The 18,266-nt window shown below is 36.2% G+C and overlaps 1 protein-coding gene across 1 annotated transcript; it reads right to left on the reverse strand.

The window, feature by feature from the left end:
• Window positions 1–820: 820 nt before the first annotated feature.
• Window positions 821–4,461, reverse strand: LOC149848177 (zinc finger CCCH domain-containing protein 18-like). The gene is made up of 8 exons (XM_089981757.1): window positions 4,313–4,461; window positions 2,583–3,547; window positions 2,327–2,494; window positions 2,059–2,238; window positions 1,882–1,958; window positions 1,621–1,788; window positions 1,445–1,538; window positions 821–1,353 (listed from the first exon to the last, which is right to left on the reverse strand). The coding sequence occupies exons 1-8, from the start codon at window positions 4,361–4,363 to the stop codon at window positions 1,281–1,283; spliced, it is 1,776 nt and encodes a 591-aa protein (XP_089837883.1). The 5' UTR covers window positions 4,364–4,461; the 3' UTR covers window positions 821–1,280.
• Window positions 4,462–18,266: the final 13,805 nt, after the last annotated feature.

Genomic DNA, 18,266 nt, shown 5'->3' on the forward strand with positions numbered 1-18,266 from the left:
GACGGCATACCATATACCGTCAGACATACCTCTGATCATCAAATTTCATGTTGGTTGAAGCAGCAACCAATGGTTTCATAGTAGGATACTAAGCTCACATTTATTTTATTTTATTTATTTTTTGAGGGCCTAGGCTCACACTTATAAATCCCAATAAGATTTCATCCATGTAGGAGAGAGAGAGAGAGAGAGAGAGAGAGAGAGAGAGACTTCATATTAAATAGAGGAATGCTTCGATAGGCCAAACAGCATAACAATACGAAGCTATTGGGTCCACAGGCAATGAATCCAGCTCAAAATGGGATCACATCAAGCCAAACATTTCCTGTACAAGTTCGCTGTGACCCAATGGCTCAGGATGCACTAAGAGCGGCATCCCAATCAACCATATCATATTCTTGATTGGTACTCCCTAGTGACTGCTTTTGTCAGCTTGATCCACAGTAGGGTAAGGCTCCCCACAACAACCAAACACATTTTTATATATATGCAAGCATAAGCAACATGTTTTGTGCTCAGACAATTATTGAGGAGCCTATAATCTTAAAGTAAACTTGCATGTAACCATGTTTAACTGATTATTAAGCCAACTCAACACCATAATGCTCCACCATGATCTTTTAGCTTATTATAAAATGAATCACTGGATCAAAACCTCAAACAGGTTTCCTTTTAATTAATTAGAGAGCTAGATATCTTGACTTGCAAATTCATCTCTTATTGAAATTACTTTTGCAAATTCACCTCTTATCCAAATTTAACTTTCTAATTTCATTTGCAGCCACAAAATCAAGTGCAAATATAACATTGAAGCGGGACAAACATGAAATTTCGGATCCTTGCTATATATTTACTCATTTTCAATAATCATTGTCCTCTGTTTCCTTAGTAGAAGAGTCAAATAGCCTTCCCATGATCCCCACATTATCTGTTATGCGCTTTCAACTAACCTATATTACACACTTCTTTTTTCTTCTAAATTTCCTTTCTGAGCTCTTGATTCTGTAGTTACAGTAAGTATCAAAGAGAGAAACTACTCCAAAGTATAAAGCTAGTTACATGATCACTTGTGTTGTTCACTTTGCATCCTCCCTGCCCTATAGGGAGAAGAAGCTTCTTCTGTGGTCTTGCTTGGGTATGAAATCGGTTGAAAGGTCAAGCCGCCATAAAAGTTGTATCGAGCTTTTCTGGTAACGAGTAAAAACTGCTGTATCGATAGGAATAAAAATATGTAACACTTTTCCTATTGTACCTCTTTAAATTCTCTGCTTTATGTCTTCCTATATAGCTGTTGGAATGCTGCTCGCAATTGGAGATGCAAATGGACTCTCAGGAAGATTAAGACCTTGGGCACTGTAGTCAGAAGAAACCATGAATCAGAAACTAGTGTCAAATGGTTTCCCACTTTATTTTGCAGTAGATTATGCATATCCCCAGAATTTACCTTTCCTGGTCATTGTAATTGCTGCTGGTGTGATTGTTTTTGTCGTCGCTTGTTGAACCACTGTTAAGGACATCAAGCAGATAACTAAAATCGTCTGCAGTCAAAAGGATCATCACATTTCAGAGATTCAGATTATGCTGAATTCACAGATCATACAAGTTAATAGAGAACAAGACCTTCGGGATGTTTAAGATCGTCCATGACATAATTGAAGTAGTGATGGGTCAGTGGCTTGGGAGACAACTGAAACTCAGCAAGGCGCCTTCTCTCTATCTCGAGTGTCTGCTCATGCTCTTCCATCAAATGCTTCCGGAGCAATCGAGAATTTTCACAGATTTCCGCAACTGGAATCAAACAGCATCCCTACATATGTAAATGCCGCTACCAAAACTTCAAGTTTCATGCACCCATGATACAGAAAAACAAATCATGCTCACCTGAATGATATTCAGGGTCCAATTCTAGTAGCTGTGAAGGGTAATACATTGGTGAGTCAAGCCTATCTTGATACTTTCTGAGAAAAGAGAGAGAGAGAATGTACTGCCTTCAATATCTGAGGTTGCAAATTTTAAGATTGACTGATCCAAAGCAGAAAAACTAGCAGAACTTTTTACCTATCCACGAGCCTCGCCTTCTCCCTGTAAGGCTTGACAAGAACACGGGCACCACAAACAAAATGAGGATTTCCTTTAGTTAGAATGACACTCACAGTCTCAGGGTACACAAATGTAACAAATCCAAACATCCTCTTTTGCTGACACGGTATCCTTACATCTTGAACAGGCCCATAATTTCTGGTAGAGAGCAATAAAAAGAAAAGGCATTAGAGGACCATTTTGTCACAATAAGCATTCAGTTGGATGCCTGACAAATTCTAGATACCTGAAATAGTTAGAGACATCTTCCTCTGTGAAAGTGCTTTCTGCTGGAAAAGTTAGGTAAATCTGTCGAGATCCAGAGACAATCGCACCAGGGTCACTCCTTTCACTTCTATAATCTACATATCTCGGTGCATCCTCTGCTAAAACAACTACATGCTGCCCATGAGGCCTGTAATTGAAATTTCATCCAGTAAGTCATTGATATACACATGGAAAATAATAAATACTAAAAAAGAAAAAAAATTCCACTGGCGTACCGCTCGATAATCACGATAGACTTCATCCGAGCAAGCAATTTTGTCAAACTGTGACCAGATTTTCCATGTCTCTGGCTCTCTGTGAGATAGCCTTCTGCTTGCAGGGTCCTTCCATATCTCTCATAGTAGAGCTGAGGCAGAGAAGCAATAGAAACAGGGGTATGTTTCGCTCGCAGGAGAAGTGCAAGATCCAACTCGAGCCTCTCAAGTGTCCCAGGAGAGAACACATACTCTTCATTAGTGAGTTCGGTCTGACTAGCATTCAGGATTTGCGCAAAGTTATCGGGCATTGAATGGCTATGAAAAAACCGGCAGTTGCTGCCATGTTTACAGTACCCCCTAGCAAAGTATAAGCACGGTTTCAACGGGAAATCAGGAAGACTGGGGGATCTGCGGCTTGACCTCGAGCTCAGGGCACCCAATGTAGACTCGGGGTAAAAACTCCCATTTGAGAATTCAGCTCCCGCGGCACCGATGGGATCCATCCGGTCCTCCAAACTAAGAAACTGAGCCTGGTTATGCAGGCCATATTCTTCTCCGAGGGATTCGGGGTATGCCCTTCCGTAATCCAAATTGAGAACAGCATGCTGCTCACCTAAATGCTGAGGCTCCCAATATGGAGAAACAGCTGGACAAGTAGCCGGGGAAGAAAAGGGCCTAGACGCAGCCGGCGAGTATGGGGTGAACTGCAGAGGCAGATCAGAACCAGGAGAATGATTGAAAGGAACCAACGAAACATGGGTGGTCGCAGGAGGTTTAGCCGACAAATTAAGGTCAGATTTTGCTTTGTTGATCAGAGAATGGATCAAACTATCAGGACTGAACGCCAATCTGATCATCTCTCTATCACCATGGTCCTGTAACAGTAGGTACCCAATGATCTTGGAAACATGTTCTGTCTCCAATTTCTGAACTCTACTGTACACAATCTTTGTTGCTTCATACACATCCATTTCAGTATATACCTGCAAGGACCAAAGAAAAATATATACCAAATACTTATAGAAGGGTACTGATTCCCATTTTCTTTGAACATGCAAGAGAAAAGGGCAAAAGAGAAAACAAGGAAAAAGGGGTTTTGCCCACGAAACAGCCTGTGATGAAGCATGCATCACAGGATTCAGGAGCACAGAAAACCCTAGCTTTCCATACTATCATTTTCAGTTGCCAATTTCATCCACAATATATATCAACACCAAACAAAAGGAAAGAAGATAAAAAAACCCATAAGTCAGTTTCTATATCTCCGCATCATCCCAGTATCATGACAATTAATGTCTGCAATCTATAAAAAAAAAACCAAAAACACTTCTCCACACTTACCATAAAAACCTATCTGATTCTGCTTTTCTCACATACCCACAAAAGAAAATCAACAAATATAAACAAAACAAAAGTAAAAAAGGAAAAAACGCCAACAAAAAGAAAGAAAAGAAAGAAAAAAGCGTACACCCACCAAACACTAAGTCCCTTACAACAAACACCAAGTCCCTTTAAAAAGCTAAAACTTTACCATTTCTCACTAATCAATAGAGAACCAACTTCTATTTTAGTGTCTGTAACACATTTCTGATATCTACGACCAAAACCCACACCTCAAGAAAAGTTGGGTATTCCTTTTCTTGTTTGTTTTTGCTGCTCAAAGAAAGAAAAGCCAAGATACTGAAGAAGATTGGCTCAAAAAAACTTTTTTTTTTCAGTACAGATCTTTATTGTTATAAAGGGCTTACCCAATTTTTTTTTGCAGAAGGTGGAAACTCAGATGGACCAATCCAGGACATGAACTTGAACCACCATGATTACTTCCCTACCATCTCTCTCTCTCTCTCTCAACAACATCATCTAAAAAAGCCAATGACAGACAGGACATATCTATAAAGAGAGCGGTAGAGTTCAAATCTATCTTTAATTAAAAAATAAATATTTTATATTATTAAAATAATTACCAAAACCAACTCATCTCTCATTTCAATTTTCCATAATTTCCAAAGCCTGCACATTTACAGGTTGGAATTGTCGTTACTGAGAATTCACTGTTGAAACCTCATGCATTCAAAATATCAAAAATGCCATGAATAGCTGCAACTTTCACAGACCTGCCACCTACCATCCTAATAACAAAAAGCCCCAATGATCTTTCCTCTGTCCAAATGACGGATATTACTCCAATTTAATCCCGTGTCGTGTCTCCTCAAATATTACTCTTAATAAAACAATTACACAAAAACAGCATGATTCGAGCTCTTTCAGCTGAATCCATGCAAGATAAATTAAAAGGACAGCAAACTTTTGGTTTAAGAAATACCATTATTTTACTAGAAGGTTGAATGAGATAGTTGGATGGTTAGATCATATTATCATAATAAAAAAGTTTAGTTTTCAAAAACCACATGAGTTACATCTAAGCTTGCCTATTGATAGCGATTGTGGCAATTCACACTAATTAAATCTTGTACTTGCCAAATGTTCATATGCACACATTTACACGTACGTGCACTAAACAATTCATTACCACTCTTAAGATAAAAATGATTATTTGCCAGGCGTGTTATTTGGATGCTTTAAAAGTTAAATGATATCTATATGAAGATTATCGTTTTGAATAATCACAACATAGTCCATATGGGTTGCCAACCAATTTGTTATGAGCAAAAAATGTACCTCAATCTCACATACTTGAAAAAGTTTTTTTTTTTTTTTTATGTTTTAGAGATGTTAAATTATGGCTTCAGCAATGAAAATGGCAATCCTGTTAATAAAAGGAGAATCAGAGGGTGTTTTGGTCATCGTGCAAGGACACGGTAAAATCCCGGATGTCACTAGTTTGGTATTCAGTATTTATTGCCATTTTTGGATTAAAAAAATTGAAAAAAATGCAACATCTTGCTTCCAGTGTCAGTGATGGCGCAATCCACGGTAATGATGACCGGTTCAGCCGGTGATCACTGACCCTTGCTCCTGGGGAGTATGACGTCATTCAGTAAAGTTACCGGATTCCATTAGAACCGGACCCTTTCCGTTCAGCTAACCGTACGTGACTGAGTTATTTTTTGACTGTGGCTGAAGTCTAAACTGAGTTACTGTTCCTTTTTTTTTTGCAAAAAATTAGTAATGAAATCTAAGCATCTTACTGGCAGGCACCACCATGGCTGGCTATATGCAAAGCTTTAGTTTTTTCTTTTTCTTTTTTTAACGGAGAAACCTCTCTCAAGCAGTCTTGTAAATATCGGTTTGTATCGGGCCTGAATCGTCCCATGCATATCGTATCACTAGAAAATTGATACGATACTGACCTGAATCGGGCTATTTTTTAATAAATGTAAAAATAACTTGATTTTTTAATATTTTTAAAATATTATTTTAATGGCTTTTTTGATTGACACGTAATATTTTTTGGCCAATTGAAAACAATTCACTTGAGATTCGGTATTAGCCAATTAATCACCTGAATCATTGGTCAAACGCTACAAGTCTGATTTCAATATATACTGGCAATTAGGATCATAGACCTACCTGCGTGGCTTTGCCTGCGCCTAGCTACGTGGCTTTGCTTGCTTACGATCACAGTGAGATTTATGAAAATCATAATATCGCGAGAAATTGCCTGAGTTTAAAACGGAATTTTTTTGAGAGATTTATGAAAAAAAATAAATACCGTGATTTAAACGTGATATTTATGTTTTAAATGGCTATTTATCATGAAAAACTGTCTATTTTTATTTCTAAATAAATTTTATTAATATTTTCTTATAAAAAATAAATTTTATATTTTTAATTAATTTTTTTATTGCCAAGATTTTGCCAAAAAAAAAACGTGAGATTTATGAAATTTTTTAATTTCTCGCAAGTTTTTGAAAAACAAGATTTTGCCAAAAAAACGTTCGTCACTGTGCTTACGAATTACGATTGCTCGCTTGCCAACTCTGTGTACTTCCCTCATGCCCCCATGGTAGTCACCACGCTCGGGCTATAGTTGTCAATTTGAATATGTTATTTCAATTCACTACCAAACTTTTAGTCATAATTTATACATCTAATAAAGGTTAGGGGTGTAACTGGGTCGGCTATACGCGACCCCACCCAATGCCCTGAACCAATTATACCTTAGCCTAACCGATATTGGTGAACCCGTGGATTTGGGTCGGGTCCAAAATATAGACACGTAGTAAAAACGGGTCAGGTCTTTAGTAAATAAAGATTCAAACCTGAACATGCCTGACCCGATTATGTACCCAGATCCAAATAGTTCTACGTATTTTAAAACTGAACTGATCCAATTATGTACTCGAACTGATTATACAACCAAACCCGTATAGGGTGTCAGCAGGTTGGGTTTGGTTTGAACCCAAGTAAAACCAGACCCAAACCTCATTTGAGATTATGGTACCGGGTTTGGATTCGGGTCTAATCGAACCACCGTAAGAGAAACCATATATACCCTGATCCTGTAAGGATTACATGAACCAGACGTTGGACCATACATAGTAAAATAATAATTTTTATTATTTTATATTGAAAATTTGCGGATTTTAATCGAAACTCGGGTCAGGCCCGGGTCTGGTATGAAATTTTACAAACCATACCCAACTCCATATATTAATTGAACCCTTTATAAGGTCCAACCCGGATTCTAACCAGGCCTTCTTATTTATCACCAAACATTGTCTCTAAAGGGTTTGGCGATCAAACCTGACCCATTGACACCCCTATACTCATACCTGAACTGACCCGTACTCGAACCCTCTTCATACCCAATCCATATGAAAGTTTCTAATCCGTAAATATTATATATTCAATTAAACATTTAAAAATGTTGATAAACATAGAATTAATATGCATTGCATTTTAATTAGTATTCTAAACTTTAATTCATTTCTGCATACACTTACTATTGCCCTTTTGTGCTGAAAATTGTTTGATTGAAGTGAATCCTAGGATAATATACAAGAACCCAATGAATTTGATACATTTTCATATGTCATTATTTTTTTGTTTTTCCTTAAAATGTTTGGTTGGTGTAGATATATTATTTTTATATTCAAAATTTGACATTATTTAGAATAGATTTTAATCTTCTATTTTGTTAGCATATAATCTTTTAAATAAACAATTAATTCTATTAATTTATATATTTTTTTATTGATGGATATTTAAGTCTAGAATACCAATCATATCAAGACCCGAGCTAAAACCTGAACCCATTAAGACCCAAATCATTAAAACCCAAACTTGTTAACCTATATAGGTGTTTTTTTTTTCAGTCATACCTAAACCTGAAATCGACCGGGTATACTAATTAAATACCTAACTCAGTTATGCCCAACCCGATGTATACCTGAACTCGTTAACCCATATGGGTCCACAATTTATGGTTTTACATAAACCCAGACGTGAATTATATTGGGTCAGGTTTGGATCTTACTTTTAGACCCAATTCATAATCAGGTCATATTAGATCTGAACCAAACCCAACCCGGTTACACCCATACCAAAGGTTTCTTAGTTTTTTTCACATCCCTTAACTTTTACTTTCTAGGTTAAACAAATAACTTCATACTTGTAGGAATCCCATTTTGAATGATGTATAGTTGATGATACAATTTTTGTACAGATTTTCTTTTACTATAATTCACTGCTAGGGGTCCCAAACCCCATCTTGCCTTTCGAGAAAAGAAAAACCTCATATATGTAGGTATATATATGGGTCACATTCCGTTCGAACCTAAGAATTACTCGATATGATATTATCGATTTTTTCATAATTGGTTTCTAAGTTAAATTTGGATGGAAAATGCTAAAATCAAATCTAGATCTGACTAACTTAATTATTAAATTATTATTATTATTTTGGATGATCAAATTGCGGTTAGTCAGATCCTGACTAGTATAGGTAGAAATAAAATTACATTTGTTCAAGATTTGATAACCATTTAGAAGGTTTGTATTTCCACATGTAATCAATTAAACAGTTAATTGGATGTAACATTTATATTTATTTGATTTAGATATATACTGGTTTAAATTTGGCTCATTTTCATATTCACATGTAACAGTCTATACTGAATTTAGATAATATTATTAATCAGATACCACTTTTATTACTGAATCTGACTAAACGGATTCAGATTTTGTCACATATCCAACTCGAATTCGAACTATTTACTTATGTATGGAAATAACCCCTTAAAAAAGTAACTAAAACACATTTTAGTTTCAACCTTTTAACTAACATCATTTGTCTGACTGACAAATAAAAAGTTTATCTATTCAAAAGTTTAAAACTGATAGGCAAAGTTCTATATTGTCCATCGATCCTGGATTATCTATTCAAATGATCAGATGGTTAAAAAAGCTTTATAGATGTGTGATTTACATGGTTTGTTTAGTAAAAATAGGTATGAGATCATTCTAATGTATATGAATAATTTCAAAAGGCATAGAAAATCAACAACTCACAGGTGCAATTGATCATTTGCAAACAAAGCATGATGAACACATCTAAAGAATTAGATTGAGTGAAAGAGAGGTTCTTGACCTAGTCAAAAGTGGGTGCACATGAGTGCAAACCTTAACCAATGCATACCTAGCAATCACTCAAGTATAAGAATGACGCAGGAGCATAGCCAAGCAACTCAGGATCCATTAGATAATTTTAGAACCATTTATTTTTTTAGTTGGGATTTTTTTATTTGAATTTTTGTAATGGGTATTGGGATCATTAGATTTAAGCCACACTTAAAATTTATCTTTTTAAAAGATTATCTTAGAAGATAGTTTGTTTCTATTAGAATTAAAAAAATTTCTTCTTTAAAAAGAGGAGATCTAGTTGTCAAATCATAGTTGGATTATGAAATGATTTCTAGTTTGTTATATTTCAATTAATTCTAGTTATTTTCTGCAATTCTCTTGAATTTCTTGTTTATTTCTAGATATTCCAAGATAATCTTGTGTAGCTTTCACTTCCTGAATCACTACATCAAAGAACAAATCATCCACATTCTCCCTTCCAAGAGTGGTGACTTATCAAAGACCGTGAAGGTTTCACTTATCTGATAGAGGGAACTGAATGTTGCCAAGTTGGCTGGCCTTTAATTGGTAAAACCATTGAGGTCCTCCCATCTTAGACCTTGCAGTAAGGAAAACCACCCATGAGTTTCGAACTTGTGACATCTCGATATCTTGGTGGCATTCACAAGTCACCCCTATCAATTGGAATTTTACATTAATGAGCTTGGTAAGGCAATTTTTCCTCAATTATCTAAGAAGAATTTCTTGGTAAGGCAATTTTTCCTCAATTATCTAAAAAAAAATTGTGGCAAGTTATCGAGATATCAAACCTAATATATGTTTATAACTTGAAATAGTGACCACGTTCACCTTTGACTTTGATTAACACTGGGTCCATGTAAGCATTTTTTTGCCCTTTTGAGTGTGAAGAATATCTTAGCCACAATATCTTTTAAGGTGGGGAGTGTTTGTATGAGCTCCATGCTCATGTGGAATGGATGACCCCATCTCTCATTTGTTGTTTTCGAGCCCAATCTGCATTTGGATCAGGATCCAATCTCCAATTCGAATTCCTAGATGATATCAAATTGGATTGAACTACCATTTCATATGGGTCTGATTATAGGCTGTACTCTATAGTCCTATAAATGCGTTTAGTTCAGACTTGGGTTGATAAGATATTTGACCCAACTGAATTCACTTAGTTGGATTTGTTGAAACAACCTGAATGATAATCAGGATTGGAATCAGCTTAGTTTCAAAATTGGAACCTGACTCCAATTATGCTTAACATGCACTTCTGATTACATGAAAAATGCATTTCTGATTAGCTGACAACAGCTTTTTTTATCTGGATCTGAATCCAATTAGGCAATATCCGAGTAATGTAGGATTTAGCAACACCTACATCCGATCCAAATTAATCCATTCACATTCCTACCTAGATCCCGCATATTATTAGATCCAATCATAACTACGGTTTGCAAAATCATGTGCCGCAAACATAGTGACAAATATGAGCAATATTTTGTAAACAACATGAAAAACATGACATTTTCAAAATATCATGCTAATTTCAAAATATCATGATGTTATCACTTATACGAGAATATGCAATTTTATTATGATATTTACCATTATATTGGTTATTTAACAGGAAAAATGATACTTTGTTTTTTATGTATTTTGTTTTTTTTGTCTTCTTATTTAAAAATGATATTTTTTAAATAAAACATAAAAAAATGAAGATTTTAAATTTCTCATAGGGATTTGGTTGTTGTTATGTTGTTGTTTTAAACTTTTGTCACTATGGCTTTAAAGAGGCAAATAAATGACAAAGGGCCTAATGTTTGAAAAGTGGATGGCCAACACTATTGTCTCATCTAATAGTGAATCAGTGACCGTGGTTGGGGGTGTGGTCTTGGCGCCCCATCCGGGGTTTCCCTGGCTTAGGCGATGGTTCTTGTCATAAAAACAAAAAACATAACAAAACACTCTTGTCTCATCCAAGTTATATAAGTGCCAACTTCATGTAATCATAATGCTGGACATATATATATATATATATATATATATATATATATATATATATATATATATATATATATATATATATATGGGGACATGGCCCATCGATGATGGTATCTAAAGAGCAACCACCTTAACAAAGTATGAAAAAAAAATTGGAAAAGCAAAGGTTAGAGAGAGAGAAAAAAAGAAAAGAAGATATGCAAATTTAAAGGAGAGCATCATGTTAGCTAAGGCTTAATTTCTTTTGGGAAAAGAGATAATGTCTAAAAACAAAAGATATGCCTACAAGGCCCCAACTTTCTTAGTTACGGGTAACCATAGTTTGTCATTTAGACATGGATCATCGCTTGCCATGAGGTCGAAATTTGCGTTCTCTCTCTAATGGGAAAAGGTGACCTCAAGGGATTTACCAACTGAAGGCAGGGCCGGCTGGCCTCTTTGATATTTGAGGCCCACTGCCTAGGTGAAAAGATTAGGTGCAATATCATTGCACAAATATTTGTGAATTAAGCACTTCATCACCATCCATCTTGGGGACATGGCCTATCACGTGTGGGACCCAAGACCTGATGGAGGGCGATTGGGTGCTTAATGCATAAATTTTTGTGCAATCATATTGCACCGGATCCATACTCACTGCCTAGAGCCTCAAATTATATATATATATATATAACTGTTACAAGATTTCAACTGGTTATATTATAATGGGACATGTGTCAAATAAAGAGATGAGGCGGCACACTTTTTTGTGAAATTACATTGCACCTGATCCTTGGTATAATGGTGCCTTGCCGTCCATTTATATTAAGTCTGTCTTGCGGTCCCTTTTTTGTGGGCCCTTCTTCTCCATTTATCCTAAATGTTAAAATATGGTCGCTCTCTCTCTCTCTCATGATTTAAAGTAAAATAGCCACCCTATGTCGACAGGGGCTTCACTCATCTGGAACACAGGGTAACTTATAAAAGTTATCGAGTTAAAGGGATGTCATGAGTTCGAAACACACAAGGGCACGTTTCTACAGGGCAAGGGGACCTGAAGCTTTTACACCATTGAGCTCGTGAGTGAGGTGGTTTTCCCTGTGATAAAAAAAAAAAAAAATTCCTCCCCAAGTTAGTAGTAGCTATAAGAAAAATGAAGATGCCTTATTTTGATTAGATAATCTTTGACAAAATAATTTTTTATTTTAACCCATGCAAAAGATTCTAAACTTTAAATAAAATATATAAACAGAAAAGTATGTTATCTACTATGTGCATGATCTCATAGTGTCTATGCTAGTTTTTTACATCACCTTTGAGAATAGGGATGCAAGTCATCGAGGTTTCATTTGTTGTACTTTTGAGCCTATCACCACTGGTAGACAATGATGACTTGAATAAGAGATAAAATAGTCATCTTAGAAGGTGCAGATGGACTGATATTTGGTGTTTGGGGGAGAGATTTAGGTGGGCATCGAGTCTGTGTGGGCCACCCGACCCAGGACTCATTAAGACCCAACAGGCCTCAATCAGACCGAAGCAACCTGTAGCCCTCGCGTTCGGGTCAGGCATGATCATTATGGGGCCAAGCCAAGGTGGTGGGGTCCGAGCCCTTCAAGCCTTAGAGAGGGAGGTGATGTCATTAAGAACCCTTGCCGAAGCGAGAAAAAACCCCAGGTGAGCCCCCACAACTACACTGCCTTACGTGGCCCACCTCTGAAAGCTACTGACATACTCGTGCGCCAGTAGGGTTTGATCTAGCATCTTAAACTCAAGACTTTCACAACCACACCGCTCGCCACGCGGACGACCCTTCAGTGGTAGGTGACATCATATGTTAACAAAATATAATAATTCAATAATGGTTTGAATATAAGTTTTTTAACGGTTCCTACATTGAAATGCAGACCTCATCACTGGAAAATAATTTATTTGTTGGTAAGTAAATAAAAGAGGAGAGAGAAACTTTGTGGCAAAGATCAATGAATAAATAGTAAAAACTTACGACATAATAGTATTTTCTACCCAATGATTGATTCCGATGGGAGTGCCCACAGAGAACATAACCTATTAACTCTACAACCTATGACGTAATAGTATCCAATCTTTCGTTAGGTTTTTGGTGTCGTCAAGGTACACTAATTATAGTCCACAAGGGCTCTGCACACACACCTGGCTAGGTTAGGTGGGTCAGCTTAGACGTCAAAGTAGAACTATGATAACGTATGTCCTTGGGCGCAAGACCGAAACATCATGCTGCCCAAAAAAATTTATAATAAAATAAAATTGAAAACTAAAATATAAAAGGGAGATTTTTGTGGAAAAAAACTTTTATAATAAAATAATATATAAAATTAAAATATAAAGAGGGGTAATATAAATTTTTAGATTTTGATTAAAATAAAATCCATACATGTTAGAGTCATCTTGACGTGTCACTGTAACATGGATTAAGGGCGGGCAACAAGACTGATGGGCTCTCGGTTACTCAGCTAAAAATGGATTGGGTTTGGGCTGCCATGTGCAGCTCAAGAATCAGGCTCGACCTAGCCTGACTAGTAAATGACTCAGATCTGAGTAGAAGGAAAACGTGACAATGATGGAGCCTGACCCACTAACTAGTCCAGCTTAAACGGCGCCCATCTGACCCATCCAGTCCCAGCCCGATAAGTCTAGGCCATGCAAATGAAACAAGATCTGGGTTGTGCTTTGGGTTGCTTGGGTCTGCGTCGGGGGTTAACGGGACTTGGGTCGTCGGGTAAGCCCACCCTGGCCTGATGTCCACCCTTAATTAAGCAACATGTGACTTAGCTTAAACCCCCCTAAATGCCCACCCTTAAGCAAGATGTGATTTATCTTAAACCCCCTTAAATGCCCACCCTTAAGCAAGACGTGACAAAGTTTTAATCCCCCCAAAGGACCAATTATTGAAACTAATGATACGCAACACACCATATTGTCCTTGTATGATCCCTTGACTTTGTTAATTAATTAGATGGAGCTTGAGATATTTTGAAGGGTAATGTAATCCCTAAGGCATGTATAGGCTCAAGTAAGGTTTTGTCTTTGGCGTTTAAAAACTTCACGAGTAGAGTTGTCCTTATCACCAGTGTTGGAACATTGTTTCCTTTTGAAACTTCATCAAGACTTCATGTGGGGTCTTTACAAGGTGAAAGGGAAGTGTGGGGGGGCAAATATGGATAGCTCAAGGTGATATCCATGTGCATCCCTTCTCCAACTTCAACCCATTCATCAAATGCCAGCTAAGCACCATGCTTCTAAAAGACATGCACCTCATTGGGTCAAGTTCATTGCCTGCTGATGAGTTGGACCCCCTTGCTTCACGCCGGATTGCCACGCAATCTTCGCCACATTGCCAGCTCTCTACTGCACCATTTATAATGAGTTGTGTTTAGAAGTTGGGGTGTGTTTTTGATGCAGAGAGGGAGCAAGATGTGATTGGGGTCCATAAAGTCCAGTTGGGTTCATTTTTGGATTTTTTTTTTTAATTTGGGTGTTTTTCGTAGATGGATATTGGATCATTGTGTTCGATCTGTATTTGTAATTAGCATAAGTTTGTCTTAACTACAAGGTTTATTAGAATTAGAAAGTTGGCATCTATCAGATTTAGAATTTCTTATCTGTAAGTAAATGAAAGATCTAAGAGATTAATCAGACTTTGAACAATGAATTATGAGTTAATTTCTTGATTTCATTCTATTTCTTGTTATTTTCTAAGTTAATTTCTAGTTGATTTTTATTTATTTCAAGATTTTCCAAAGAATTTAAGTTCGTAGCAGCCCTTGTGGTATGAGATCTATGGGATTCAGGAATGACCTCCTGATTCTCTACAACACTTTTTCATCGCCAAATCAATTCATCTCACGTTAGGCTAAAAACATGGTAGCAGTATTAGCTTTATATATGATAAAGGTCTCAATAAATAGTGATACAATATCAAACTTAGCTGATACTAAAAGTATAGTCCCAAAAAAGAAAAAAAAATTGATTTTAGTGTATCACGATATTTGAAGTAAAAATCACCTTTTGATGTAGGTAAAAGTTCTTTTCCATTTGTTTTTCTCTGGTATAACTGCGTATTTTTTATATTTTTTTCTTAGTTTGACTTCCAAAATTCTTCCCTTTGAACGTGTTTCTCCTTTTTTGAGCTTTATTTTCTTAGTTTTCTTTTTTTATATTTTTAATTTTTAATAATAGGTTTGGATCCTAATGGGCCCAAATTGTATCAAGTGTGTGTTAAGTGGAGTTGAGCTCATGATGGGTCTTAATGTCTAGTGGGTTCGAACGTGCAATTTAATAGATCTTATTTTGTATGTATGTTTGTCTAGTCTTATATAAATAAAAGTCTAAGTTTAAATTAGTTCAAGTCTTGATCTAAATAGATATATGTCTACATCCTATTAGATGTCAATTCTTATATAATTTTAGAGAACGTGATTAGCCTTATTACATCACATTGATGATTTTGTTTAAATAAGTTATTATTTTATTTTTTATTTATTTTGAATAATTTTTAAATTTTGGATAGTTTAATGCAGAGTTGTCGATCGAAAAAGCATGAGCAAGAAGCGAGGCACTTTCAAAATTTTAGAAAGCGAGAAATGCAGAATGACTTAGAAGCAAAACCGAAAGCGATCTAGGAAGCGAAAAAAAATGCAGGTTTTTCCTAAATGAAAAGTGCACTTCTCAATTTTATTTGGCGCTTTTGAGAACATTTCAAAACCACCACGTTTCACGAAATGTTATTCGAAAAAACACGCTTCCCCATGTACTATAGAGCTTCCCATAACCCTGGTTTAATGATATACAAGTGGATATGCAATATTATTGGCAAATGATAAGTTGCCGGACTTGTGATTATGATTAAAAGTTTTCAGGCACTCCTCACTCAAAAAAAGTTTGCAGGTACTGATGTAACAGGTTGGGCCCAAGGATCCAAATCCAGATCTACCAGCACTTAGTTGGGCCCATCTTGATCCAGATCAGACAGGAACATGTATGGTCATATTCAGAACCAAGTGAGCATGCGATTGTGCATGTCAGTGTCCAACATACTCAGTTAAATTATTTTTTTAACTTCTAGACATGGATTTAATTGGATGGGACCAGGTGGTTGTGGACCTGAGTGAAAAAAATGCCCAACAAACCCTGGTCCGGTCCCAGTGAGACTGTAGGTAAAGTTGAGCCCTGACATATCTTTGTCATCTCAGGCCCATGTCAAACTTTGGTCAGGTATGATCCACTGACAGCCCTTGATTGGATTAATTATATTTGAGCACTTTGCTTTTATCTCCATAATTAAACTGTTTGGATTTGGGTCAGATATAATCAATGTTATCAGTATCGCAATTAGAAGGAGACGATTCACCTGCTCACTTCAATCTACTTTTTAATATTTTTAATAAGTCAAAAACATTATTTAATATTTTTAAAATTTATTTTATTGTTTAATAACACCTGTCTTCTAATGACAAAAAGTTATTGATTCACAAACTCGATTCTATTCAGGGTTCGGGTTATTTTAAGAAACCTATTCACCAGGTGAATCACTGGATATAACCAATATCAAATTTAACTAATTAATCGGATATTGGATAATTGAACTTGGATTATAGTTTAAATTTAGATGAGAAAAGGCTAATACCTAATGTGAATAAAATGCACGTAATTGGATTCATATTCTAGTTTAGATTTAGATGAGAAAAGACTAATACCTAATGTCAATAAATACATGTAATTGGATTAGGATATCCATCTGATGCTGTTATGAAATTCTAAATCGAATCTGAATCTAATTATTAACTGAACTCGGTCTTCTTAATTGAATCTTGCTAATGAGATGAATATAAAAAAACCCTGATCCATTGACATCTTGAGGCGGTAAGAAAGGACCGTAGCGCCGCACTGGCTTATTGAAGAAGTAGGCCCGTGACAATTAGTTTGTGCAATTTTTTTTTACAAATTACAATGAAGTTAATAAAATACTAATTATTTGCTGACCCCATTTCTGTCACAACTAAATAAGATGCGAATGAGGTAAAAGTTGGACCGTATTAGTTTGTGCTATAAAAGGCCTGAATGATTCAAGAGCCGATCCTTATAAAACCAAACATGTAGATCTCATATGTATGGTTAGATTTAAGAAAAACAAACAAAAACTTTATGAAAATTATGGTTCACACGATAGTTCTCATATTCTAGTGTGTGTGTGTGTATATATATATATAGTGTAATGTTACGTGGCTCAGGAACACCTACACCCACCTAGTAGACACTATGAGTGTCAGCTGCATCTTCTCAGTCAGACTTAATAGATGAAATCAGCACTGTTTATTTGGTAGGAATCATTCATTGGATCAGTTTTTTTTTTAATGTGAAAATAGGATTTGCTAAGTCGCTAAATGGATCTGAACCCAGTCAGTCCCAGACCTAGTTGGAATATATATGGCCATGATCCAATCCTAAACCAATAACCAAATCCATGTCCAAGTCAGTCGACAGGACAGACTAAAAAGAGGTTTGTCAAATTAGGTTGGAATTTGGCTTGATTTTGTTCATATGAAAACCAAGTGTAACACAAAATGAGACTGGTTTGTAGGGATTGCAGTGGACGGAGGAAAAAACGGGAATTCGTTTGAACCTGCTCCATTTGGATCGAGGATGAAGGACATAAAATGAAGAATGAACCGGGGATGAAAGTGAAAAACAAAACCCATACCAAGATGAAGGCAAAAAACAAAACCCATACTGGGATGAAGGCGGCAATGAACTTACTTTTGCCCCTGTCCGGACCCATCCGCCTCCCTGTCCCCAATTCCTGTTAATAAAATTATTAATATATTCTTATATATTATATATATATATATATATATTCTTAACCCTAAACCTTTTCTCTCCTTATTTTCTTCTTAATTCTCTTAAAATAAGAATAAAGTTTTTTTGAGACGGGAACCGAGACAGGGATGACGATGGGGACAGCCGGACAGGAACGAACAAGAGGATGGAGATGGGGATGGAGAATTTTTTTTTTTGAAAGGGGATAGATGTCCTGTTACAGGATGAGAGGTGCCTCATTTATGGTGCCCTTGTTTCAATGCTCATTATGTAGAACTCTCTCCAGGGGGTTTTCCTTCAATGAAAATAAAA

This window comes from Nuphar pumila, chromosome 1 (assembly GCF_984573655.1).
Source record: "Nuphar pumila chromosome 1, dmNupPumi1.hap1.1, whole genome shotgun sequence".
NCBI lineage: Eukaryota > Viridiplantae > Streptophyta > Magnoliopsida > Nymphaeales > Nymphaeaceae > Nuphar > Nuphar pumila.

Excerpts from the sequence above, each read along its gene's own strand:
- LOC149848177 (XM_089981757.1), bottom strand. The coding sequence starts at position 4,363 with ATGTCCTGGATTGGTCCATCTGAGTTTCCACCTTCTGCAAAAAAAAAT. Across the intron at positions 3,548-4,312 it reads CTTCTGCAAAAAAAAATTGG|GTATATACTGAAATGGATGT; the intron begins GTAAGCCCTTTA and ends TGGTCCTTGCAG. Across the intron at positions 2,495-2,582 it reads TCTATCGTGATTATCGAGCG|GCCTCATGGGCAGCATGTAG; the intron begins GTACGCCAGTGG and ends TTTCAATTACAG.